The sequence below is a fragment of the Puma concolor genome, chromosome D2 (assembly GCF_028749965.1).
Source record: "Puma concolor isolate L17-30 chromosome D2, mPumCon1.1.hap2, whole genome shotgun sequence".
Lineage (NCBI taxonomy): Eukaryota > Metazoa > Chordata > Mammalia > Carnivora > Felidae > Puma > Puma concolor.
This window is the reverse complement of record NC_141677.1, coordinates 50,729,052-50,756,623: the sequence shown is the minus strand read 5'-3', so window position 1 is coordinate 50,756,623 and position 27,572 is coordinate 50,729,052. Positions and strand designations below refer to the sequence as shown.

General features: G+C 38.5%; 1 protein-coding gene across 4 annotated transcripts in view; it reads left to right on the top strand.

Moving 5' to 3' along the window:
- CSGALNACT2 (chondroitin sulfate N-acetylgalactosaminyltransferase 2) overlaps positions 1–27,572 on the top strand; it is a 45,672-nt gene that overhangs the window by 15,787 nt on the left and 2,313 nt on the right. Inside the window, exons 2-9 of one of the 4 annotated variants that reach the window (XM_086680311.1) lie at positions 1,558–2,493; positions 5,155–5,371; positions 6,713–6,814; positions 10,084–10,262; positions 12,209–12,303; positions 22,779–22,860; positions 26,394–26,463; positions 26,611–26,640. In XM_086680311.1, the coding sequence (XP_086536437.1) occupies positions 1,833–2,493; positions 5,155–5,371; positions 6,713–6,814; positions 10,084–10,262; positions 12,209–12,303; positions 22,779–22,860; positions 26,394–26,463; positions 26,611–26,620 (1,416 nt within the window). In that variant the 5' untranslated portion in view covers positions 1,558–1,832 and the 3' untranslated portion in view covers positions 26,621–26,640. Of the gene's footprint in view, positions 1–1,557; positions 2,494–5,154; positions 5,372–6,712; positions 6,815–10,083; positions 10,263–12,208; positions 12,304–22,778; positions 22,861–26,393; positions 26,464–26,610; positions 26,672–27,572 lie in introns of those variants that run through there. The other 3 variants (XR_015241701.1, XM_086680309.1, XM_086680310.1) reach the window with 3 other exon arrangements.

Below are 27,572 nucleotides of genomic sequence, written 5' to 3'. Positions count from 1 at the left end.
ACACAGAATCTGAAGCACGCTCCAGGCTCCAAGCTGTCTGCGCAGAGCCTGACGCAGGGCTTGAACTCATAAACTATAAGGTCATGACCTGAGCTGAAGTCAGACTTTCAACTGACTGAGCCACCCAGGCACCCCTAGATACTTTTATTTATACCAAGTTTTTTTCCTGTTTTTTTCTACATCACTTAAAATAAGATTTATAATCAATAAAAGAGATGCCATCATAGTAAAACTTCCTAGTAGTAAATTAAAATTTTCATGATACTTGGTTAATGTAAGTGATAAATGGCTAAGGGTGATTACCATTATTTGTGGTCTACTGGCCATAAGAAGTTTGAATCTATCCTACATTTTTATACAGATATGTTCCACACACATACACACATATACAACAACAACAACAAAACCACAACACACATCGCAACATTTTTCACAGAAGGCATCCAGGCTTTCTCTACTCACTAAGAAGGTGACTAGGGCTGATGTTCCCTGGTGATCTTCCACAGGGTCTGCCGCACCGGTAGAAACCATCTTTATAAAAAGTCTGCTGGAGTATCACATATCCTTCTTGCCAAATACTTTGTTAAAATAAAAGTTCTCTCTGCAGCAGGGACCTCCCCTGCCTCCAGTCTCCTAAATTTAACCTTCTCTATTTATAGAATGAAGAATCTTTAGTTTAAATAGAAATACAGACTCACACAACTGGTTGTGGTATGAACAGAGCATGTGATTTTGTAAATTTATAAATTGTTTCTGAATTTTTTTCCTCATAGGTAAACATTAAAATGGTCGTTCTGTTTTGTGCTTTGAGTTTTTGTTGTTGTTGTTGTTGTTTTTAAAATAGACTCTAAACCTTTCCAGACTTGTAGGAAATCTGTTGCTGTGTAATACAGTGGAAAGAATTATGTGATCTAATGTCCAAATACTCTATGGGAGGACTTTGGATGTAAAAATATTTCTTAATGTGTTTTCCAGATGTCTGTGACCTTTTGGAATTGTCACTCCCCTCCACCCCTCACTTAATTTTAAGGCTTTAATATTGGTTGAGTTCATCCATTGAAATTTAATAAAACAGAATGCTTGAACTGAATAAACTGGAAGAAAATATATCTCTCTAGTAAGCCATTACCAACATAACAGAAACAATTTATGGAAACTCAGTTCCCAAATGGTGATATGCTCTAGGTGGGAAATGGGGTATTAATCTAAATATTATGTTAATAAAGTTATAAATTATATAATTTTCAAGTAATTAGAAACATTAGTGTCTATGTAACAATAACTATGCTAAACATAATTTTAATGTTTCTTTGATTTATTCAGGTTATGGATGTGTAGACATTCTGGTTAAAAGTATTACATATGGCATTTTAGTGTTATATAAGGTATTTTTCTTAATCCTTTCTCCCAGCATTTACTGAATATTCTACATTGTTATTAGCACTTCTTATGGTGTTCTACATATAGTAGTCACATAGCTAAGTTTACTGAAACTATCAACAATTTGATATGTTTAAGGAAACAAAATTCTGATTGGTTCTGATCTGTTTCTTTCAGAAAAATCACCACACATATAATGGAATTTTATCTGATTCTGTAGATCAGATTTTTTTATTCTGGATGTCATGGTAACAATACAGGAAGTATGCACTATTTTTCATTTCTGCAAGCAGCCTTCACTGCTGACGGAAGAAAGTTTTTAAGCTATAGCAGAGTTCATTTTGGTACCTTTAATGGAAATCCTGATTTTGTTTTTAATTTGTGATAACCTTTTTCTAAAGGAATGAACAACCAAAGAACTTATCTCATTAGGCAAGTCCACATGAATAAGAATGCCTAGAAGAGGATTGATTCTTCAGACCCGGACCCACTGGCTGCTGTTGGGTCTTGCTTTACTCTGCAGTTTGGTATTATTTTTATACCTTCTGGAATGCGCCCCCCAGACTGATGGAAATGCACCTCTTCCTGGTGTTATTGGGGAAAACTATGGTAAAGAGTATTACCAGGCCCTCCTACAGGAGCAAGAAGAACATTATCAAACCAGGGCTACCAGTCTGAAACGCCAAATTGCCCAACTAAAACAAGAATTACAAGAAATGAGTGAGAAGATGAGATCATTGCAAGAGAGAAAGAATGTAGGGGCTAATGGCATAGGCTATCAAGGCAACAAAGAACAAACACCTAGTGATCTTTTAGAGTTTCTTCATTCCCAAATTGACAAAGCTGAAGTTAGCATAGGAGCCAAATTACCTAGTGAGTATGGAGTCATTCCTTTTGAAAGTTTTACCTTAATGAAAGTATTCCAGTTGGAAATGGGTCTCACTCGCCATCCTGAGGAAAAGCCAGTTAGAAAAGACAAGCGAGATGAATTGGTAGAAGTTATTGAAGCTGGCTTAGAGGTTATTAATAATCCTGATGAAGATGATGAACAGGAAGAGGAGGACAGTCCCCTTGGAGAGAAAATGATATTTAATGAAAATGACTTCATAGAAGGTAATGTGAAAAATGTGCTCATACATAGTTGTTCGTATGACAAAATGCTATTATTCTGTGTTGGAAATATAAGTCATTATCTACAGTAGTGGAACATTTAATTTTTTACCTACTTCATTCCACCAAGAATTTGAAGTGGCTTTTTTTTTTAAGTTTATTTATTTATTTTTGAGAGACAGGGAGCAAATGGAGGGAGGGGCAGAGAGAGAGGGAGAGAGAATTCCAAGGAGGGATTCTGTCAGTACAGAGACTGACGTGGGACTCAGTCTCACAAACCCTGAGATCATGACCTGAGCCAAAACCAAGAGTTGAATGCTTAACCAACTGAGCCACCCAGGTGCCCTGAAGTGGCTTTTTAAAAAAAGTTATATTGTGATCATAATAAAAGAATAAGGACCAGGGAAATAGAATATTTCTAAGATTATGTAGAAGAGTACTAGTCAAGTTAAAGGGCTCTTAGGGCTATGTGTGTACATGTATGTATTTGCATTTCTCTCTTATCTGGTCTTGATATTCCTTTTTATATTTTTTTAAATGTATGAACTAAAGTTAATGATTTGAAAACTATTTGGTAAAGAAAAGAAAAAAAACCCTAATTTAGTAGATTAGTAGTTATTCTGTATTTTAGGAGGAAGAGAAGCACATGTCAGAACATCAAGGAGGCATACATAATTTTGAAAAGCATATTTGGCTTTTGGAAAAGTAAAGAAATAACCTGTTTTGCTAATACAGACTGCAGAGAGGGGATGGCATTTATACATACCAAAATGGGGTATGACTCAAAAGTTGAGGAGCACTTCTATAAATTTAAGACATTTGCTGATGGATAGAAACAGGAATAATTACAGATTCCTACCCATTTCCAACTTTATGTCTCCTGCTAGATGTTTAATTACAAACTTAAAAACCATTTTGGATATAAATCTTTCTTAAAAGTTCTCTTGGGGCACCTGGGTGGCTCAGTCGGTTGAGCATCCGACTTCAGCTCAGGTCATGATCTCACAGTCTGTGAGTTCGAGCCCCGCATCGGGCTCTCTGCTGACATCTCGGAGCCTGGAGCCTGCTTTGGATTCTGTGTCCCCCTCTCTCTCTGCCCCTCCCCTGCTCATGCTCTGTCTCTCTCTGTCTCAAAAATAAAAACGTTAAAAAATTAAAAAAAAAAAAAAAAAGTTCTCTTTGCTTGATTCTGTGAACCGTATGTAGTTTCTTTGACCCTGAATCATCATGGATAGTACTTGCTATACTACAATATGGTAGCACCTTGAGACCTTTGGAGGGCTTGTGCTTTTCTGTGGCATTGCAGCTATCTTTTCATTGTAGTCACTTCTTTTTTTCTGCTGTCACTTACTGCAATTTTGGATGGGTTGTTTCAAAACTCTTCTAATTTTTCTGCAAGCTCAGTTTTTGTCTTTTCACCATATTTGTAGTTTATGGCAGAATTGAAAGCTGCTGAGGAAATAATTCACTAAAATGCAAAATGTCTTCACATTTGCTTAAAAGAAAGGAAGCTATGTCAGTTTTATATTCTACAACCTCTGCTTATCTTATAACTCTTTGGAATCTTTCACTGACAGAGTTTTCTCTGTATGGAACATATTTTTTTCCCCACTTTTCCTCCACTCTGTTACTCCTCTTGCCAATAAATAAATAAATAAATAAGTAAATAAGTAAATAAATAAATAAAGATTGAGTAACTCCTATTCCTTTTCCAGACTTTAACTTAGATGTCACTTCACTTAGAAGTCATCTCCAATCTACAAGTCTAAGATATCAGTGCTTCCTGTGTCCTCCTGTTACCTCTACCCATGTCTCCTCTCATAGCACTTATCACAGTATTTGGCATTGCCCATTTCCTAATTTGTAGTTCCTCTTAGACTGTAAGCCTCAGGAGGGAGTGGAATTGGTCTGTCTTGTTCATTGTTTTATTCCCAGATATTGGCTGACTCACACATCTATAGGTTTTACCTCTCTCTTGAATGTCACACTTAAAAATCAGATTGCCCGATAGACTTCCAGACTTTTCTCCTGGAGGCATCTCACAACACCATGTTTAAATCTGTACTAATTTTTCTTTGACTTCACTCTCTTCAGAGAGAGAGAGAAAGAGAGAGATTGTGTGTGTGTGTGTGTGTGTGTGTGTGTGTGTGTAGAATAAGGTATATATCACTGTATTGTTTTTACTTATTTTTGTCTTCCTCACTAGACTAACCCTTTATCAAAACCAGGACCACATAGCCCTCTTTGTACTACCAATGAATGACACGAAGGTATTCCATTTATTTTCATTGAACCAAACTGAGCAATAGAAGTTTTGACTCTCAGGTCTAGAATTTAATACTGCTAGAAGTAATTTATTTTTATCATAAGATTACTATGTTGATAGGCTCTACTATTTAAAAAAAGTTATATGTAAAAAGGGGCAGTTGTGACTTGAAGCATATTTATGGATTGAATAATAATAGAGCAGTGAACATTTTTTTTAACCTCTCCTTTTAAAGAAAGAATTGTTTACAACTGTACAATGGGGTAAATATTTTCACAAAATGATTAAAAACCCTGCAGTCTACTGTTGTACTCTTGATCTTTGAGTAAAATCAGTATTCACATTGAATTTGTAAACTTTGACATAGAGACATCTTTATCCCTAACTCTTTCCTTTAGGTTATTATCGCACCGAGAGAGATAAGGGCACACAGTATGAACTCTTTTTTAAGAAAGCAGACCTTATGGAATATAGACATGTGACCCTCTTCCGCCCTTTTGGACCTCTCATGAAAGTGAAGAGCGAGATGATTGACATTACTAGATCAATTATTAATATCATTGTGCCACTTGCTGAAAGAACTGAAGCCTTTGCGCAGTTTATGCAGAACTTCAGGTAACTCTCAGGGTGTCATGATTTGACTAAGCACTTGTAAAAAATCACATTTCATGCAGATTTACTTAAGTCATCTTCATTGAGTATGATTACTTAGAATTATAGAGTAATTTTGTAGGCTTTGGGAATTTTAATTTTTGCTATTCTCTTTTTTTTAAGCATGTATAATATAGTGTGTTATTGACAGTTTGAACTTTGAAATAGAGAGTGACAACTATTAGAAACTACATTTGATGACCTTTATAATTGTGTGTGAATTCACTTTAGGGCAAGTTGAATCTTTAAAAATAACTTTATTAAGGTATAAATTACATAAATAAAACCCACATATTTTAAGTAGAAGTTTCATGAGTTTTGACAAGTCTATACACTCATAATTGCCTTCACAATCACGATATAGGACAATGCTATTTCCCCAGAAGATTCCCTTGAGAACAATTTGAATTTTAAAATTGAAATGAATTTCAGAAATACAAACATTCAACTAAAAATGGGAGACAGTTATTCCATCTTGAGAAGCAGAGAGTTTAATAATTTTTAAAAACTTTTTTGTCATTAAATTTGGATATTTTAAAATGCTAAAGTGTTAAAAAAATTAGTAAGTATGTTATTAGGGTAGCTAGCTGGGGAAAGTTTGCTTTTTTGTTTTAATTTAACCTTTGCCATGTTTTTAATATTCTAATATGCTAGTTTTAATGCTTTATAATCCCATCTTTATTCTCATATTGAAATCATTGGACTTAAAAATTAGTTAATGCTGTTCTGTAGCAAAATATATAGAAATCATGCTTCCAATGAGTTTTACCTGTTTGGAATAGCTCACTTGAGATCTGATTTCCTAAAGCATTTTTTACTGCCCTTCTTGGAATTGCTTTCAGATGCTACATTATTCTTTACAGTAAGTAACATCAGTCATGGCAAATATTTATTCCTTAATGATAGGTATAATTTCTGGAATTAGCCAGTCTGAAGACAAAATAACTCTTGACCAACAACTTGAATATTTATTTGTTTATGAACTGATTAGACTTCTTTCCTTGAATAGCTTGTATTTGCTTCTGAAGGCAATACCAAAGCAAATGTTTCAAAAAGATTTTGAAATACGGCAACTTCTATGGGCCTCAAAGGGTTATATTCATGTGCATATGTTGTTATGCGTTTGCTGTGACTTCTTTAATAATTCAACGATATTGCCGCTTTTATATTTACCTAAAGTTTCTGCAGTTTCATTCTAAATGAGTAATGCCTCATTCATTTTGTTAAAGTTTCATGTGATGGCTTTCTGAATGAGTAGTGCCTTATATATTTTCTTGAATGAACTTTATTTTTCAATTCTGTTAGGGATGTGTGTATTCATCAGGACAAGAGAATTCATCTCACAGTGGTGTATTTTGGTAAAGAAGGACTATCTAAAGTCAAGTCTATCCTAGAATCTGTCACAAGGTTGGTGAGCCATGTCCACATTGAAGTCCTTGATATGTAACATTAGAAGAATGAGAATTTCAGATATTTAATTAGTTAATTTTAAATAGCTGCTATTTAAAAGTTGGCTGGGCACATGAGTGGTGGTGATAATAAGTTCCTCATTTCACCCCTCAATTCACTCACCCAACTCTAAATAATGTCTTCCCTGCCCTCTTGACAGATAGCCTAGCATGATCTGGGCCCTCTCGCTCTGTGGCCCACCTACCTTCTATTTATTTGCCTCCATTTATTACTTCTTCCTTCCCTTGGGTTAGACTCTTCTCCTTTTTCTAAATCTAATCCCTTCACTTTAGTATTATCTCCTGAGCTTTCTCTCACTTGTCACCTTTTCTTTCCTTCCATTTCCCCAAGTTCATTCTTCTTGTCCTGCAAATGATGCTTAGGTCTCCCCTGTCATTAAGACACCACCACCTGACTCTATAATACTCATCAGCTACTAGTAGGTTTCTGTCCTTTCTGGCTAAACCTCATAGAACAATAATTCTCTAATTAGGCAACTCATACAGTACCTGGCACATAGTAGGTACTCAGAGGTTTGAATGAATGAATTTGTAATTCCTTAATACTCCATTATTAATTCTACAGCTCTTCTGCCTTTTCATCTCTAAGTTATGAGCCCAAAGTTATGACCTAGCTGCCAAATTCAAACTTTTCTGTGTTATCCTCTTTGATCGCTTTTTTATATTTGATGCCTAACCACCCAGTAGTTCCTTCTTGACACTTTCCTCTGATGTTTGTAAAATGTAAATATTTTGTAAATATAAATGTATTACAGTGTAAGGTATTAGGTTGATTGTCTTGTCCGCTGCCAACTCTGTATCCTTTTACTTGCTTCTTTACCTTTCTGCTAGTTGTGGCCATTCCCTAAGAGTCCAGATTTGGCCGGCCATTCCTCTCGAACCGTTCAACTAACATTCATTGAATCCCACCGACTATGTTCCAGGTACACCGCTCGGGAGTCTGACTGGGGTGGTTGGAGTAGGACGGGCACAGAGGAAGAACTTGGAGTCCCTACCCCAAAGGGACTCTCACAGCACATGAATAAAAAACAAACATTGTCTCCTACTTCACACTAGCTATTCTTCTCCCAATGGCCCTCTTTCAGTTTAGACTAAGACCATTCTCATGATCCCCTGGGCTTAATGTCTGAGAGCTAGCATCTTTCACTCATTCTTTACCTCTAATAAGTTCTTGCTTACTACACAGGACCTCTTCTCTGTTCTTTCTTGCTGCTGCCACCACCTAACCCAGGTTTCCCCTCCCTTCATTTCTTCCCTGCTTACCATTTTCAGGTCACCTACTAAGTGCCAAGCACTTCTATTGGTATTACGGAAGTTGTCGCTGCTTTAATCAAGACTCCTCTGTGGCACATGATGGAAACCTATCTAAAACTTAGGGAATACTTAAGGAAACTGGGAATGTTATGAAAGAATTTTGGATAGCTCCCAAATTAAGGGGATTATTACCAACTTTGGGGGAAAAAAACAAAACAGCTTTGATATCTTAGGGACTGGAACCAGAGACTTGAATACCATGAAAATTCTCTTGTTATCTTCTTGTCTGTTTTACTCTGCATGTTGATTTCATTCTCCTATTGCAGATTGGCTTCTTCCACATGTGAGGTATATGGCTGTTGGCGGCTTTGGGCTCACATCTTCTCAGCTTTGCCATCAGAGAGGAAAGAGCTTTCTCCCAGATCCAGTTGAGAAAAGCCCAGGGAAGGAGTTTTGCCCACTCATGAGGGGTGGGGGTATTGTGATTGGCCCAGCTTGAGTCTGGTCCCCGCCCCTAGGAAGTTACTGTGGTTGGGGTGTTCTATCATTAGTTCCTCTGCTGGGTGCTGGGAGTGTGAGGTGGTAATCAGCAGTTTTCCCAAAAGAAAGGAGAGATTTGTATCCCATGAGGAGGACATTGTGGGCATTCAGAGCATGTGGAGTCCACTCCATACACTATTTGAGCCTTTGCTTCTATCTCTCCATTCCCCATTCTCTACTGTTACAAGAATTATCTTCCTAAAATGTCCCTTTTTTGAGCCAGCTGTACCCTAGCACAGCACTTCTCCCAACTTTAACATCAGAGCGACCTGGAATGATCTGTCTCAAGAGAGACACAGATGCTCATTGTCACCTCTAGTATCTGATTCAGAGGTCTGGGGTGTAGCCCAGACCCACCCAGGAAGGGTTTCTAATACTTTCCCAGGGAGGCTAATGCTGTGGGTGTGGGGACTTCATTGTGAGAACCACGGCCCTGGCAGAAAAACTCCTCCTTGCCTCAAGGACACTGACCAGGTCCTTTAACTTCTCACAGAAGGCACTCACTCCTCAGTCTGACCCTTTTCTGGTCTTCTCTCATTGTTCCCATTTTAGGATCCCTTTGTTCCAATCTGATTTGTCTGATCCCTGTTCTCTAAAATGCTTTCTACTCTCATCTCTTTACCTTTGAGAATAATTAATTGGAATAACCTCTAAACTCACTACTGAATTCAGGATTTTAATCAAGGCATAAGTTAAATTCTGCTTCTAACATCATCTCTAACTACTCTCAGACAAAAGCAATCTTTTTTCTCAGAACTGCTGTTCATTCATTCATTCAGCAAATATTTATTGAACCCTACTCTTTGAGGAGGTGCACTGTATCCATAGTAACAAACAAAACAAAGTCCCTGCTCTCATGGAGTTTATATTCCAGTGTGGGAAGACACACGAATAAACATGTCTGGTGGTACTGAGTAAAGCAAAGCCAAGCAGGGCGGTGAATATTGAACAAAGAGAGGGAAGTCAGAGCAACTTCACATATGGTGTGAGGGGGACTCCTCTGATAAGGAGACGTGTGAGCAAAGATCTGAAAAACTCTAGAGCAAGAGTACTCTTTGCATGTACCATTTACATGGAATGCATTATTTATTACCAAATATTAATGGCCATTTTTCCATGTGTATGTTTCTTATCTGCCCAATAAGTTTTTAACATCCTGAAGGTCAGTGGCCCCTCAACAGTTTTTAAGCTCACACCACCAGCACATTGCCTCAAATATGGGCATTTAGTGAGTATCTGTCTCTGATGATGATCATACATGTGAAGCTGAAGATTTCCTTTCCCTGTATGAATGTAGAACCAAAGTAAAAAAATATCTAGAGCGTAAAACATATTGCGTAAGTTGTGTTGAAAGAAGAGAGTTGTTAAGCTTTAAATGGGACTTATCCTTTGTTGTATATGTTTTCCTCCTAGTGAGTCTAATTTTCACAATTATACTTTGATCCCATTGAATGAAGAATTTAATCGTGGACAAGGACTAAATGTGGGTGCCCAAGCTTGGGACAAGGGAGAGGTCTTGATGTTTTTCTGTGATGTTGATATATATTTCTCAGCCGAATTCCTTAACAGCTGCCGGTTAAATGCTGAGCCAGGTGCGTAAAATGTTGGTAGATGAACTGAGTGTAGAAATTTAGCGCAGTGTCAGCATGTCCCACATTTGGAATCAAGTTAATTATGTTTTCTTAAAGGTATATTAGGCATACTTTAACTAGAATATTAAGTAGAAAAGTGAAAGTTTGCCCTTCTGAAGTTCATACCCTTCTTCTCTTGCGGCCAAATTCTGTTGCCAACAATTGAATCCAGATAAGCAAAGGCCTTAAAATTGACAAGGAGGAAGCAGCACTTCTCAGAAAAAGAGCCAAGCAGACAATGTGGAGATGTGTGAGAGTCAGTAGCACTGTGCCTCAGGCAGGTGGTGCCAACACAAAGACACACGTGCAGGTCCAGATACAGATGGTACTTGGTGTCCTTGCTATGTGTATGGGGATGATTTAGATGATTTACTATTCTTTGCCTATGTTGTAGATATTTTTTGAAAATGTATGGGCAGATGACATTTTTATAAATCAAATCTTTTTTTTTTTTTTTTTTTTGAGAGAGAGAGAGAAAGCACGCGAACAGGGGAGAGAGGCGGAGGAGAGAGAGAGAGAGAATGAATCTTAAGCAGGCTTCACATGGAGCCCAACACAGGGCTCAATCCATGACCCTGGGATCATGACCTGAGCCAAAATCAAGAGTTGGACACTCAAACAACTGAGCTACCCAGGCACCCCCAGATGTTTGTTTTTTTTTTAATGTTTGTTTATTTTTGAAAGAAAGAGTGCGAGTGGGGGAGGGGCAGAGAGAGAGGGAGACACGGAATTTGAAGCAGGCTCTACGCTCTGAGCTGTCACCACAGAGCCTGATGTGGGGCTTGAACCTATGAACTATGAGAAGGACTCTTAACCCACTGAGCCACCCAGGCATCCTTGGGCACCCCCAAATCTTATTTTAAATGTGAAAAGGAAGTTTTCTGTACTAAAAAATCTCATAGTAAATTTTTTTTGTACAACTATTCATATCATGAAAATTATTACTTTCTTATTATTTTCATGAGGGATGATTGTCAGGAACTCTTTGAGAACCTAGTGAATAAATGAGGGTTAGGTTTACTTTTGTGACACCAGTCAACATGAAGTTCACAATGTGGAAGTAGAAGGAAACATGTTTGCTCAACGTGAAAGATATATTTTTATGTCTAGAAATAGATTGGCCTCTGAGAATTGACCTCCCCATTCCTAAGTGAGTTTTAACAAAAGTGAGATGAGCATCTAGTTAGGATCTTGCAATAGAAAGCCTACCACATTGCCACAGGTACTTGATAGTTACTGAGCACTTCATATTATCACAACTGACTGAGGCCAGTCTTTATTGGGGGGAAGATGAGCTAGTCTTTAGCTTCCCTTTAGTGCTATCAATTTGAATACTAATGACAAAGGCTTCTGCAGCAATTAGATGAGGTAATTTTAACTCTTCCCAGCTTTTACAAATCTTATTCAAATCCATCTACAGTTCTATGTTTTAATTCTGTACATATCTGTTCATTGTATAATATTCTTTGGATTTACTGTTTCTATGATTTGTTTTGAAGGATGGCTTTAACAGAAGTTTCTAAGTTCTTGGTGATTGTCAAAGGTTAACCTACATCTATCCCTACTAATTAGATGAAATGATGAGTAATAAATAGCTTACCTAATGAATAGCTGAGAGAACACCTTTGTGTATCTTCCTAAAATCAAAGAGAATAAATGTGTAGAACACCCTTTAGTCTATTTTTTAGTCTATTTTAGCTTATAATTTCATAGCCTGGCCTACTGATGTGTCATCATTATTTTGTCAAATCTAGCATGATGTTTGGTAGCCTGAAAATTGATAAAATACAATATTGATAAAGTCATATGACTGAAGAAAGACTTTAATAAAATGTTGATAATGCAGTACTGATGAGTCTTTTCATTTTATGACTTTGTGTGATGTAATCATATAATTTAATTTATAGGTAAGAAGGTGTTTTACCCTGTGGTGTTCAGTCTTTACAACCCTGCCATTGTTTATGCCAGTCAGGATGTACCACCGCCTGTGGAGCAGCAGCTGGTAAGATTCACTGTCAGGAAAGGCCACAAAGATCTTGCTAGATTCCTTTATATTTGTTTCACAAGTAGAAAAGAAAGTTTCCATAAAAAACTGTAGTTATTATAAACATATTTTCATTGTCTCTTTTACACCCCCCACGATAAGATGGTTTCACGTTTATTGTTTTAGAATTAAGTACCATTCTAGAGGGGGAAAGAAAAATTTAGGACACAGAGAAAACAATGTTCTAGAATATGAGAATCTTAGTCATTTCTGCCAACATATTTTCAGTAATAATAAATTTTAGGGACGCCTGGATGGTTCAGCCTGCTTCAGTTTCTGTGTCTCCCTCTCTCTCTGCCCCTCCCCAACTCATGCTCTCTCTCTCTCTCCCTCTCTCTCTCTCTCAAAAATATTAAAAATTTTTTAATAAAAGAAAAATAAATAAAAATAAGTTTTAATTTTAAAAACCTTATTAACTAAAGGCGCCTGGGTGGCTCAGTTGGTTAAGCATCCAACTTCAGCTCAAGTCATGATATCATGGTTTGTGGGTTTGAGTTCCACATTGGGCTCTGTACTGACAGCTCAGAGCCTGGGGCCTGCTTTGGATTCTGTGTCTCCCTCTCTCTCTCTGCTCCTCCCCTGCTGGCACTCTGTCTCTCTCTCAGAAATAAGTAAACAGTAAAAAAACAATTTTTTTTAATTAAAAGAAACCTTATTAACTAGAAATTAAAACTAAATAAGAAGGAATAATATTCTGTGGGCAATTACGTAGAAAGTCATGGTGTGGAAATGCCACATATTAGAACTTCTAGTTCTTGATAGAGTTAATATACTTTTTTTTTTAAATAAACTTCTATGTTGGAATAATTTAGATTTACAGAAAAGTTTGAAAGGTAATATAGAGCCTTCCTATACTTCACCCGGTTTCCCTAAGGTTAATATCTATATAAGTGATGATCAAAATTAGAACTTAACATTGGTAAGTACTGCTAACTACACTATAGATTAGGATTCCATTACTTCTTCTACTAACATCCTTTTTCTGTTCTAGGTTCCAGACCAGGATACTATATTGCACTTAGCCTAATCTTTTATTGTTAATATTAAATAAAAATGGAAACAAACTAAGAAGTCAATTAAGATGTTAAAAAATGAAAAATAACTCTGAGGAAAGAAAGATAAAGGCAGAAATTAATGAACCAAAAATAATAGTTTCACTAATATATAAGACCTTAATCTTTCTGTGCAAAAAAATTTTTTTTCTATTTTTTTTTAAGTTTTATTTATTTTTGAGAGAGACAGACAGAATGTGAGCAGGGGAGGAACAGAGAGAGGGAGACACAGAATCCGAAGCAAGCTCCAGACTCCAGGCTGTCAGCACAGAGCCCAGTGCGGGGTTTGAACCCACGAACCGTGAGATCATGACTTGAGCCAAAGTCGGACGCTTAACCGACTGAGCCACCCAAGCGCCCCATGCTAAAAAAATATTTTAATCAACGTGGACAGATTTGGGGTAAACAGAAAAACACATCATTGGAAATTAGAATAAGAAAACATTGAGAGAAATCGTTTTTATATGGTAAGTTTAAAAAAAATCTAGATAAAAGATTTGAGCATTTATAAACTATTAACATGAGCAAAGTTTTTGTTAGTGCTTTATGAATAAAAAAGATGGAAGCTCTGAAAAGACTAAGAACCACTTAAAAAATTAGAACAGTTATCAAAAAATTATCCTGCAGGTGCATAGGTATAATGTTTTACTGGTGAGTTTTTCCAAAAAAGAACAGTTAGTACCATATGATCTACTTAATAAATTTTATGAAGCCAACATTCTCTTCAGAGGAACACCTGGCAAGGCGTTTATATACACATACCCTGTACCTTATCTGTAGGCTAGTGTTACTGAGGAATATAGAAACAGATGGGATCAAAATGACAAACGAAGCACCCACATTTGCCTTATCTGACACCCTAAATTCTTTTTAAAAGTGAATTACTAAAAACAAAAAGGTATATTAGCACTGCAAAATGAGAGAAGTGCCACTCACTGGTAGAGCCATATTTTGAGAAATTTCTGTAAGATGGCATTAGTTGGCATAGGATCAGTAGTGGAGAGAAGAATCTGGAACGTGTTCAGGAGAACACAAGATGGGGCTACTTTGCATCCTCTGAGCTCATAGAAGGCAGAGAGTAGTGAAGTATGTATTCTCTGGCCGTGTGCTCAGCAACAGGCATCCTAGGCATTGGACTGTAGCCTGCAGCAGGGTGTGTAGTTCTGGAGCAAGAGAGGCAGTGCAGGGTTTGGGGAATATTGAGTTGCAGGGTGGATAGAGAGCCCCAGGCTCTGAAGATGAGCTATTCTTGGCACATTTGCCCCTCTTCCACTATTACTGGAGATAAGCCCCTCTACTCACAGTTAATAGCCAAGGGTTTTTGAACAGTGATTTTTGAAACAAAAATCAGTAGCGGTTAACCAGGAGTAGCCAAACCAACAGAAAAACAGAAAAGATAACACACGAGAATATGAATACAGAATGAAAACAACTTTAAGATAAATATGTGTTTAGAAAGAGAAAACTTTAAATTCATAAAACCAGATTTGGTGCTAAAAAGGTTAGAATTGGGAAATTACGAAAATCTAAAACTCAGTAAATGGACTGAATAGTGGAATGGTTACAGTTGAAACAAATTTGTAAACTAGAAGACAAGCCATCTGGGCACACAAAGACCAAGAGAGATGATGTGAGAGAAAAACTGAGACATGAGGGATCAGTCAAGAAGCTCCCAAAATTGTTGATTGAATAGGAGTTCCAGAAGGGAGAAAAAAGAGAAGACAGAGGAGGAAATAGAAGAAAACTTCAAAGAGCCAAGGAAAGACAAGTCTTCTGGCATTTGAGAACAATGAAGGGACAATCCTGATAGCTTTTAGAGACACCAAAAATAGCAGACCCCAGCTTGTCTACAAAAGAGTAAAAATCAGATTGGCATTCACCTTCATTTTGATAATATTGGTGCTAGAAGACAATCAAACAATACCTTGAACATTCTGAGAGAAACAACTTTAATTCTGGAATTCATATTTGATCTGTTTGAGAGCAAAATAGACATTGTTGAACATTCAGGGACTCGGTTTACTTCTTACAGACCTCTTCAGCAGAATGAGAAATGAGCCTGTATGAAAGAACATCTGAGAATGTAACAGTAGTCAACAACAACAAAACCCCAGTAAAACTTTTGTTTAAACAGTTGTTGATGAAACACATAATAAAAAAGAAATGAATAACAATTGGGGATTTAAAAGTCAACCGGTACATGCTTACAAGTATTACCTAGCTCTGTCCCCTGAGAAGACCTAGAAGCAGTGATACCCCAAGAGTAACAAGCATACCAAGCTTCCAGATCTTAGTGCTGGGACAGGAAATTAAGGAGCCTGAAGGTCCAGAAAGTAAGGAAGTACTCAGACAACAAAAGGGTGAGGTGAGGGTCTGTCAAAGGGACACAGGAGCCTGGAAGAACTCTCAATGGCAAAGCTGGAACAATTTGAGCACAAGAGAAATAACATAGTCCTGGATTGCAACCCCAAGCATAAAATAAATATCCTTGAGCCCATACTGGTATAAATAAATAGTGGAGGTGTGCCTAGGTGGCTCAGTTGGTTAAGCGTCCGACTTCGGCTCAGGTCATGATCTCGCGGTTTGTGGGTTTGAGCCCCGCATCGGGCTCTGTGCTGGCAGCTCAGAGCCTGGAGCCTGCTTCAGATGCTGTCTCCTTCTCTCTCTGCCCCTCCCCTGTTCTCTCGCTCTCTCATCAAAAAAAAAAAAAAAAACAAAAAACCATTTTAAAAAATTAAATGAGCAAGTAGATAAATAATAATCAATGGGTAGACAAGCTCTTTAGATAAAATAAGAGTAGATGAGGGGAAAGAGATCAGTCTTCTTACAGAATTCCAAACAACTTATGTAGGTATTTTCTTTTCCAGTAGGTGGAGCTAGGTGACTCACTTCTAAAGAATCAAGTATGGAAAGAGAAAAACTAACTTTTCAGGGGAGAAACCTGGTAGACACCACCTTAAGCCCTAAGTGATGAAGGCTAACATTACCAGGGTTGTTATGGACCCCTGATATGATGTAGCAAGAAGGGCATTTCACTTCTGTGGCCTTCCCTCCAAAACCCTAATCATGAAAAGCATCAGACAAAACCAGTATTCTACAAAATACTTGACCAGTACTCCTCAAAGTTGTCAAGATCAGGGGTGCCTGGCTGGCTCAGAGGAGCAGATGATTCTTGATCTCGGGGTCATGAGTTCGAGGTTCACGTTGGGTGTAGAGGTTACTAAAAAAAAATAAAAGTGTCAAGGTCGTTAAAAACAAAACTAAGAAACTGTGACAGGTTCTCAGGAGACCAAGGAGACATAACAGATAAATGCAGTTTGGTGCCTTAGACTGGATCCTGGAACAGAAAAAGGACATTAAAGGAAAAACTGGTGGAATCCAAACAAAAGTCTCAAATTTAGTTAATAGTAATGTACCAGTGTTGATTTCTTAGTTTTTATAAATGTACCACAACAATGTAAGATAATAACATTTAGGGGAAGTTAGAATTAGATGAGAAGTATATGAGAACTCTGCTGCTTTGCAACTTTTGTATAAATGTAAAATTACTCCAAAACAAAAAAAAATTATTTATAAAAAAATTACTTGATAAAAAAAGTGCCAAATGGAGTCAACATATGAGGGTGAAGAGAAATATAAAAGCATACTAATATTCTTGTCTGGTTTGGGAAGATGTGGGAAAAGAATAGTTTGAATGTAGGTTCATTCTAGATGTTATGCAGAAAGATAAGTTTAAGTGCTTCCACTTCAAGCTCTAGCTTCGCTCCTTTGTAACCTTTGCAAGTTACCCTTTCTAAACTTCAGTCTCCCCACTTAAAGTAAGACAAAAGCTTGCTCTCCTTAATGTGTAATATTATCTCCTTAATATTCAAAGTAAGTAGGAAATACACCAATAGAAAAAAATGATTAAAAGACAGTTGGTAATAATTCACAATAAACATATTTAAATAGTAAACTTATGAAGAATAAATTAAAACAGCAGTGCGAAACTTTTTTGCTGCTGTAAAATCACTGTTTAAAACAGCCATGCAAGCAAGGCCGGCAGGATGGAAGTCTCCCATCCCTGCAGGTGGTGTAGGAATGTAGGCAAGCTCCCTGGGCCAGGAGTTTTCAAACAGGTTCACCTCTCTGATCCAGTAATCTCCACTCCCAGGATTCTCTCCTGAGGAAGCAGAGCTCTGGAGTAGCAATTCACATAAGAATATTGACAACATTGAAAGCAAGTAAAACTCTAATGATAAAATAATAAATTGAATTATATAGTGCCTACAGTGGTGAATATGTACCTAAAGGAAAATGTTCATGAAATGTAGATATATACAGCAGTGTAAATGTAGCAGAAAATATAAAGTTTAAAAAGTGGGGAATGGGGGCGCCCGGCTGGCTCAGTCAGAGGAGCATGTGACTCTTGGTCTCAGGATCATGAGTTCAAGACCCACGTTGGGTGTAGAGATTACATCAAAATAAAATTTTTAAAAAACGAGAAATGGTGTATCTTTTTTAGATGATACTTTAATGTTAATGATGGCTATTTTTTTATGTACCCTTTTCTCTATGTAAGGTACTGTTCTGTTTTTCATACATGTTAACTCATTTAATCCTTCTTACAACCTCTGAAGTAGGTGCTATTTTTACCCCGGTTTTACAGACAAGGACACAGCTGTATGGTGATTGAGTGCCTGCCCACGGGCCTGGCAGGGTTGGGGCCAGAAGGCTAGGCCGTGTGTCTCCACTCTTACCCAGTGCACAAACTGCCTCTGTTATATTAATTCATCCAGTAGGGTTCATGCTATACCAGCCATTATTCACCGCTGGAACCCCCAGCACCTGGAACCATATAGACATGGTTACCATTCACAGGAATATTTATTCTGGTAGGAGGAGATGGAAGATAAAGTCAATTAATAAATACCTTACAGATCATTAAAATAGGCTGAGTTGTGAAGAGTGATTAGGTGGTTTCTGTGGTGTGCTTGGTCAGAAAGACCTTTCTGAGATTGGGCTGTAGGAGAGGCCATCCAAGTAACAGGAAGGAACCTGCTACCCTTACTGGGGAAAAGCAGTTGAGGCAGAAGGAGACACTAGTGGGTTTCCTAAGGCGGCTGGAGCACAGTGGGCAGTAGGGCACAAAGCTGAGCCAGTCACGTAGAGCTTGTTAACGCTAAGGAGTTTAGGCTAAGTGTGATACAAAGCCTTGGGAGGGTTTTGATTCTATGGAGAATGGATTGTGTGTGGCTCCTGCTGCAAAGAGCCAGTTGGGCTTTTGCAGCGGACCAGGGAGGTGACTGTGGCTTGAGTAAGGATGGTGATTGTGGAGAATGGTTTGGGTGTGATTTGGCTGACAGAACTTGCTGGTGGACAAGATGTGAGGAGTAGGAAAAAGGCAAGAATGGCAAGAGGCGAGATCAAGAGGTCAACCTGAACATGTTGGTCGATTAGACCCTCAAGGGAAGGTGTCAGGTTGCTACATGGATTCTTGAACCTGGCAGCCTGTGAGGCACTGAGGGCTAGAGATATAGGTTATAATGTGGATAGCTATGTCTCCCACATGCTTAGGAGAGGGACAGATAAAAATAAAATATGAATAACCAGGGATTATTGACAGTGGAAATGTGGTGGTTTAAAAATCAAACAAAACCAATGACTTCTTTCCCCGAATCTGATAACTGGAGATTTTTTAAAAGAAGTTAAGTTATAAAGGAAGTCATAATATTTGTAAAATCAGAATTGTCATGGAGTAGAAATGTCAAAGTGAGTGTTTTGTTTTAATACTTTTGTTTTGACTAAGGAGATAAGAATATTAGAGCCTGGTTTTGCCACAGAAATTATGCCTTTATAAATTTATTTATTCATTTAACCAATGTTTATTCAGAGCCTACCATGTGCCACATGTTGTTCTAGGTGCTACAGATATGGCAGTGATCAAAATCAACAAAAATTCCTGCTGTCTAGGAGCTTTACATTCTAGAAGGGGAAGAAGCCCCTCTCCTGCAAAAAAAAAAAAAAAAAAAGAAGGAAAATGCATACCTCACGTATTAGCTCCAACTTAAGCTGAGTCCTCAGTTGCTGCCTTGTTCTGTTTCCAGCCAGTTCTCCTATTCCACACAGCAGCTTTTTCAGACTCTCCTCACTCCCCTCAAGATTTGCCTCCTCTGTAGAGAAGCAGTAATTCCCATGTGGCTTACAGATCACTCGCATTCATTATATCCAGAACCCAGGTCTGCATTGTTCTGCTCTGGGCTGGCCCTTCCCCTAGTGCCCCCACTCTTGGGGGATGGTACTACCATTGTTCAGGACAGCAGCCTGCTGTCACTCTTGGTTGATCCTTCCCTCTCACCCTTACTCCTGCCCATTTAGTCACTTGCTAACTTGTCAGTTTTTGTACTCAGTCTTTTTTACCTCCATGCAATTTTTTCTTTCTGAACATACCATGATAGTCTAAAACTAGGCTTCCCATTCCTAGGTTATAACTGGTGCCTCTTTAACCAGCCTCCCTCTTGTCCCCTTTTATATCTCTTCTCTACACTGTAACCAGAGTGATCTTTCAAAAATGTCATCTGATCCCGTTACTCCTTCTGCCCTGACTCTTCAGGGAAATTTCCATTGCCATTAGGAAAAAGCCAAAACATGTGACCAGGTACCCCATTCTTTCTGATGAGGCCTGTGGATCCCTTAAACCAGGGGTCAGCAGTCTACAACCTGCTGCCCAAAACAGCCTGCTGCCTAATTTTCTCTGGCCCAGGGGTGAAGAGTGGTTGGAAAATGTTTTTGAAATAATACTTCATGGCAGATGAAAATGATATGAAATACAAATTTCAGTGGCCGTAAATAAAGTTTATTGGAACAGAGCATGCTCATTTGGTTACTTATTGTCAATGACAGCTTTCACACTACAGTGGCAAAGTTGAATAGTTGTGACAGACCTCTGTGTTCTGCGGAGCCCAAATATTTACTGCCCATTGTGTTGCAGACATTTGCTGAGCCCTGGCCTAGATTTGTGGTCACTTCTACTTCTGTCTCTAATGTGGTCCCACCATCCTTCACCCACAGTGCTCTCTCCCATCTCTGGATCTTTGCACAACCTGTTCTTTTGTCTGCAACTTTCACTTGGCTAACTCCTGCTTCTCTCTCAGATCCCAGCTCCAACTTCATTTCTTCTAGAAAGCTGTTTCAGAACCCTGCACGCTGGATGAGATCTTTCTTTTCTGTCATCCTCCTCATGTCTGTATCCTTACATCTCTCCTTACCCAACTCAGACTCCATAGTCAGTCATTATCCATAGCCTTCTTGTTATACTCACCTCCTTCATCCCTCCTCCCAATGTTTTCTCTTAAAACCCCAGCCTGGTTAAGGGCAACTCTCACCCAGGCCCCTGAGCAGTGAATGTGGAGGGCAAGAAACAGCCCCACTATAGGGCCATTGCTTTAAATATATGACCATAGGCCTCAGGGTTCCATGGCTGCCCTAACGTTCTGCTCCTGACCATAGTCTACCTGCTGTCTGTCCTCCAAGCCAGCCACACTGTCCTTCTCGTGCCTCCCAGCACTCCTCACCACTCCTCCCTCTCCAAATATCTTGCTTCATTTTTCACTTAGAGGAGTGGTCAGACATTCTTCTTTACTCTGTCATGAAATCTCTCAGCCTCTCCCCATTCCCAGTGGACAAATTCCCCGTGACCCCTCATAAGCCTAGCCTGTCCTTTTCTGTTGAACTAGAGCTTATCCCTCATGCCTAAACAAGGACTCCCATCCCCGCCATCCTTCACTGTCTCCTATCCTAACATTTGCCTCTTATGGATCATTACCATATACATACAAAAATCCTGTAATACCAATTATCTTTTTAAAATGTTAATAGCCCGTTCTTGTCTGCAGGGCCTCATTCTTCTGCTCTTGCCCTTGTTTTCTCTACTCTTGCCTTAGTCATTCACTTACTGCCTCCGAGCCATTGTACATGTTACCCTCTTTACCTGGAATGATCTCCTTTAGATATTTGCACAGCTCACTTCAGTATTTCATTACAGTCTCTGCTCAAACATTATCTCCTCAGAGAAGCCGCTTATGGCAAAATAGGCTTTCTCTCTCTCATGTTCTCCCATTGTCCTACTGCATTTTTCTTCCTAGCATGTGTTACCACCTGAGATATAGATTTATTTGCTATCTTTCCATTAAAACAGAGACTCTGTGATGGCAGAGTCTATTCATACTGCTCTATTCATACTGCTGTGTCCCAGCTCCTAGTACTGTGTCTAATGGATTCAAATACTTGTTGAATACATGAATAAAATAAAGAAGGTTTATCGAGGTTCAACGTTTACTTGATTCTGGGGGCTCTATATCATCAAAGCCCTGCTTTTCTTTTTCTTTCTCTGCTTGGACTTTAGTGGTGACAGCTTCATTTTAAAACTGGTCTCCCATGTGATAGAGAAGGAGTGCAGCAGTTCCAAGCTTCATGTCCACCCCTACTTGAGGCGTTGTCAAACTTACTCTGTAAAGAGCCATGTAGAAAATATCTTGGGCTTTCCGGACCATACAGTTAAATTCCTATTGCAACTGCTCAGCTATGCCACTGTACCATGAAAATATGCATAGACAGTTTGTAAACAAATGAGTGTGGCTATATTCCGATGAAATTATTTTCAGAAACAGGCAGCAGGCCAGATTTAGCCTGGAGGCTGTAGTTTGCTGACTCCTGCCCTATACAATTCAAAAAAAGCAAGCATCTTTTCTAGTAGCTCTCTTGGAGGAACGAAGGGGCTTTGTCTTCCAGGGTTCCCAACAACCCTCTTCTTTTGCCGTGTTGTCCTGAATTTTGTCTGATTCCTGTTAGTGAACCAATTCCTCCAATTAGTGGGGTGACAGTGTGCCACTGGTAAAGAGTAGTCATGGCCCAGTCTGAAGCTGCAGGTGGAAGGAGCTTCCCTGAAGCTCATGGGCCACATGAGGCCAGAGAATTACCAGAGCAAAAGTGTGTAAAGCCAGGAAAGGGGCAAGGAATAAATGCTGAGTAGGCACCAAATAAGATCTGTGTAGAAGTAATTATATTGTATTACAGTATGTGTTTGTGCAGCTGTTACCCTCCCAGAATAGAATGTAAGCTCCTTTGAGCTCAGACACCATACTGTTTACTAGTAACTTCAGCTTGCACCTTGTAAGGGTTTGAATTCGGGTAAATTAAATATGGCAAGAATCCTTTGCTCATGTAGAGTACTGTTTTTTTGTTGGTTTTGTAAGGATTTAATAATATAAATGCATGTGATCCATTTTCAGTCACATAAGCGATAGGAAAAATTATTATTTGGAAAGTATCTTAATTTTTTTCATTGTTGATTGAAACCTAGGTCTGGAGGGATTAAATTGAATTTCTTTTTTTTAACCAAAGGTTCACAAAAAGGATTCTGGCTTTTGGCGAGATTTTGGCTTTGGAATGACTTGTCAGTATCGATCAGATTTCCTGACCATTGGTAAGTGTATCTTACATTTAAGAATAGGACTATACATGTTTACTGTAGGGCCTTATGGCATTTTCTAAAGGTCTGAGAGTCAAGTGTTTTCCTGTTAAATTATGAATGTCTGAGATTGGCTAAAAAGAGGAGTCTGGAGATGTGAAAGGCAAAGTTTATAATAATGTCTCTGAGTGGCAAAAATGAGATCATAAAGATGAAGGTGTAACAGAATATTTACTTGTTTCTTGAAAATCAAACACTGGTTTTTAAAAACATCGGTTTGTCTTGTTACCAATATTTGCAGTTGTTTTGAATGCTCTTACAAAAGATCTCTACATAACTTTGATGTTGTGCTCATGGATTATTACATCTGGAAGTAATATTAGAGTATCTAGTCCAGGGGCTTTGGCATTTTTTTATTTAGAGATGAAACCCCTCTTTAATTATCTGTTAACTCTTATGAAAATCCTAGTATTCAAAAAACAAATGAAAAGACAACTGGTCTTTCTAGCTCTGATTGAAGTTAGAGTGGGGGACTTATAGTCACTGGCTTAATCATGCATTCCTTGAAGCCAGAGATGACCCTGAAGAATCTGGTCTAAGCCCCCTGCCCCCACTCTGGCTTCAGCCTTACCCAGCAAAAAATAGATTGTCAGAGTACAGTTTAAGAAAGCAGGCTGAAGGGGCACTTGGGTGGCTCAGTCAGTGAATTGTCTGACTCTTGATATCAGCTCAGGTCATGATCTTGCTTCGTGAGTTTGAGCCCTACATCATCAGGCTCCGTGCTGACAGTACAGAGCCTGCTTGGGTTTCTGTCTCTCCCCCTCCTGTGCATGCTCGCTTTCCCTCCCTTCCTCCCTCCCTCCTCTCTCTCTCTCTCTCACAGAATAAAAAATAAAATAAAGCAGGCTGAAACTTGATTCCATGTCACCTAATCAGTCAGTGGCTGCATTTCCACAGCATATAAAAATATATTTTATATATTTATGCGTGTATGTATATACATATATATACATACATACATATATATACATTTATTTTTTTATATTTTATAATAGAATATATTTTATGTACTTTTTAGGTCTGTCTTACATTCATTTTTATAATCATGCATTTGTTTTGGAAATTCCTCCACCTTGTCTCTTTATTATTGTAACATTTGAATCATGGAAAATCAGCAAATAGCAATGAAAAGACTATTAAACTAATGCCCTTTTCCCTTACTTCTGGCTTAATAAAACAGCGAGTATACATCATTGCCTTCTAACCTGTGTTACTTCTCACTGCTCCTTTCTCATTATTTTCTCTTCATATTCCTGTTTGATCTGTGTTGGTGCAGTTAACGGTGTCCCACATTTCTCTGGGATTGTTCATTTTTCATTATTCTTTTTTTCTCTGTTCTTTGGATTACATAATCGCAGTTGATCTGTCTTCAAGTTTGTTGATTCTTTGTTAGATCAGATCTTCTGTTGAGCTGCTCTAATGAGTTTTTTATTTAAATTGTACTTTTTTAACTCCAGAATTTCCATTTGGCACTCTCGGTCTCTCTCTCTCTATATGCATATCTATATATATGTTATATATATGTATGACTTCCCCATCAAATTAATATTCCCCATTTGATGAGACATTGTTATCTTACCTTCTCTTTAAGTATGATTTCTTTAATTCTTTGAACATATTTATAATGGTTGTTTTGGAATTTTTGTAAAAACCAACATCTAGGCCCTCTCAGTTTCTGTTGCCTACTTTTTTTCTGGTATACAGGTCACACTTTTCTGTTTATTAACATGCCTCCTAATTTCTTTCTTGCAAACTGAACATCTTAGTTAATCTATTGTGGCAAGTCTGGATATTGAATTCCCCCCTGCCTCCAGGGCTTGTTTTTTGTTCTGTTTTCTGCTTGTTTATTTATTGACTTGGCTTTACTATGTTAATGAATTTTAACTCCCCACCCTCCCTCCACCCCCCAGCAATATGAAGCCTCTCCTGTCACTCCTTAGGGCATGTGCACAGTCACCCTGGGATGACGTGAATTTAGTAGAGCTCTCTTTTACTTTTTCTGTGCCTCTGTTGGTAACTCCCATGTGTTAGACTCCGCTAATTGCTCACTGGTTTGCACTCTTGTTTTTGACAGGGCTCTGGGGCATAAATTGCTCCACAGTCTGACCCAGTTAAATTGAACCCTTTTGCAAGGTAGTTTTTGAGGCAAATCTTTGAGTTTTGTTCAGACCTCAAAAGGGCTCTTCTTAGCTGTCTCTTTCCCTGTTTCTCTCCAGTAAACTAACTGGCTTACGTTTTAGCTTATTGCTCTAATGGAGCTATCAGCTTCCTCTGAATTGCTTACCACCAAAATCTCCATTATTTTCAAGAGCTCTGTTAGGCTTGAACTTCTGCACACTGCTTCAAATAAAGTCAGTTTCTTTGGGTCGAGCTTTGAAGCAGTTTGTTCTCATGTACTGCCTCCTCCCCTGGGGAAAAAATCTCTGAGCATCTCCTCCAGAGCGGGGGGGTGAAGACAGTGGCACCCTTCTCTCAGAGTGGCATCCCTACCTTATGGGGTAGGGGAAGAGCAGTCCCACTCCCTTCTGGAACAGAGCGTCTACCTTATAACTATAAGCTGGATGAGAAAGGGAGTCCCAATCCTCTCAGCGCTTGTTTGGAATTTGGCCTCTTTCATTGTGGAGCTTCTATTCCTTTCTCCCTTTCCTCGCCTTCTGATATTCCCATTATACATACGTTATACTTTTGTGGTTGTCCCACAGTTCTTAGAAATTCTGTTCTGATCTGTTTTTTCCCCCAGTCTTCTTTGGGTTTGCCTTTTCAGTTTTGGAAGTTTCTATTGATGTGTCCTCAAGTTCAGAGATTCTTTCCTCAGCCAGTACAAAGGCATTCTTCCTTTGTTACATTGTTTATCTTTAGCATTTCTTTTCTATTCTTTCTTAGAAGCTCTTAGTCCGCTTACATTACCCATCTGTTCTTGCTTTTCCCAGTAGAGTCCTTAGCATATCAATTAGTTGTTTTAAATTCCCAGGCTGATAATTTCAGTACCCCTGCCATATCTGAGTCTGGTTCTGATACTTGCTCTATGTCTTCAATCGTTTTTTGTCTTTTAGTATGCCTCATTTTCTCTTCATAGCTGAACATAATGTATTGGGCAAGGCCTTTAGTAATCGGTGGTGAAGTGTAGGAAAAGAGGAAGCATTCTATATACCTGCGATTAGGCCTCAGTCCTTGAAGTGAGATTATATGTCTTCACAAGTGTTTCTCAGACACTGCCCCAACCTAAGGTGGAACAGGATGGATAGAGTGGGCTAGAGTTGGGTATGTCCTTCCCGCAGGTAGATTCGACTCAGGTAAAATAGTTTCTCCTAATGGCAGGTTTTGTTAAGAAGAATAAAGTGTTCTCTCTGGCTTGTTTCACTGCCCTGCTGAAAGCACTAGGGGATTTTGCTCCACAGTCGTCACAGTTTTGCTAGAGCTCCTAAAGGAGTATAGGGACCTTCCTATGACTGGGCCGCCTGAAATTTTCAACTCTCCGTCATTTACAGTTCAGATTTCCACCCCACTCTGCCCACCGCCACCTTACCCCAGTACTGGTTCCCCTGGAGATTTCTATTGGTAGGTTTCTGCTCTGATACTTGTGATTCTGTTTTACCTGCCTGTCTCTCCAATTTGGAGGTGGCCATTTGCTGTGTGACCTTATTTCTCTGAGGGATCTGAGAAGAGTTGTACATTTTTCAGTTTGTTTTTTTTACTTTTTGGTAGGATGAAATGACTTCTAAGCTCTGTTTGTGCTGGACCAGAAACTGGAAGTCTCCCATTTATGTTAAGTATCTACACCATCTCTAATATTTGAACAACTGATATCTACAAGGAAGAAAAACCAAGACGTATTATACATAGTGTTTATTAGTAAGGCTGTGACTATTTAAAGTAATACTTTTCAGAGAGCTCAGGATTATTGTCATCCTTCAAGGGTGAAATTAAGTGGCATATAATTATGTGACAGAAGACATAATTTGGAAACCTAGCTCCTAAAGAATTAGTTTGTTCTCAGTTTTTAAAAATCTTTTCTAGTTTTTCAGAAAACTCCAAATGGTTTATGTTCTCCATGCTTCTTTAGAAAGTTCATTGTTCAGCTTAAGCCAGTTTGAAAATAGTCTCAACTTTTTCTCCTGTTTCATGTGTTTACCCATTCCAGTTATCCATTTGCCCCATCACTGCATCAGAATTGTTCTAGTAGGTAAGATTATAAATAACATGTATGTTTCCAGGTCTACCTGGGTCTTTTTAAGTTCTTAACTGAGCGGCACACACATGACCATTTCTTCTTCACGACACTTTCTTCGTTTGACTACTCTGATAGCTTGATCTCCAGAATTTTCTCCATCCTCTGGTGCCATTTGTCAGACTCTTTTGCTGACTTATCTTTCTCTGCATGTTTAACCTGCACATGTTGGCATTACTTACTTAGGATTTAGACCCAAGCCCTGTTTTCTTTCTAAACTCCTTCAGTAATTTCATCCATTCCTATGGCTTTAAATCATCTGTGTGCCCATTCTCAAATGTATATGTTCAGCTTAGACATTTCTTCTCTTTTCTCCTCTTGAAAATTTTCTGTGACCCAGAAAAACTTACGTCTCAAAGAATAATTATGTTAATTATAATAAGGGTGGTGAGATTATGGGTGATTTATATTTCCTTCTCCTTTGATTTTCTCCAGATTT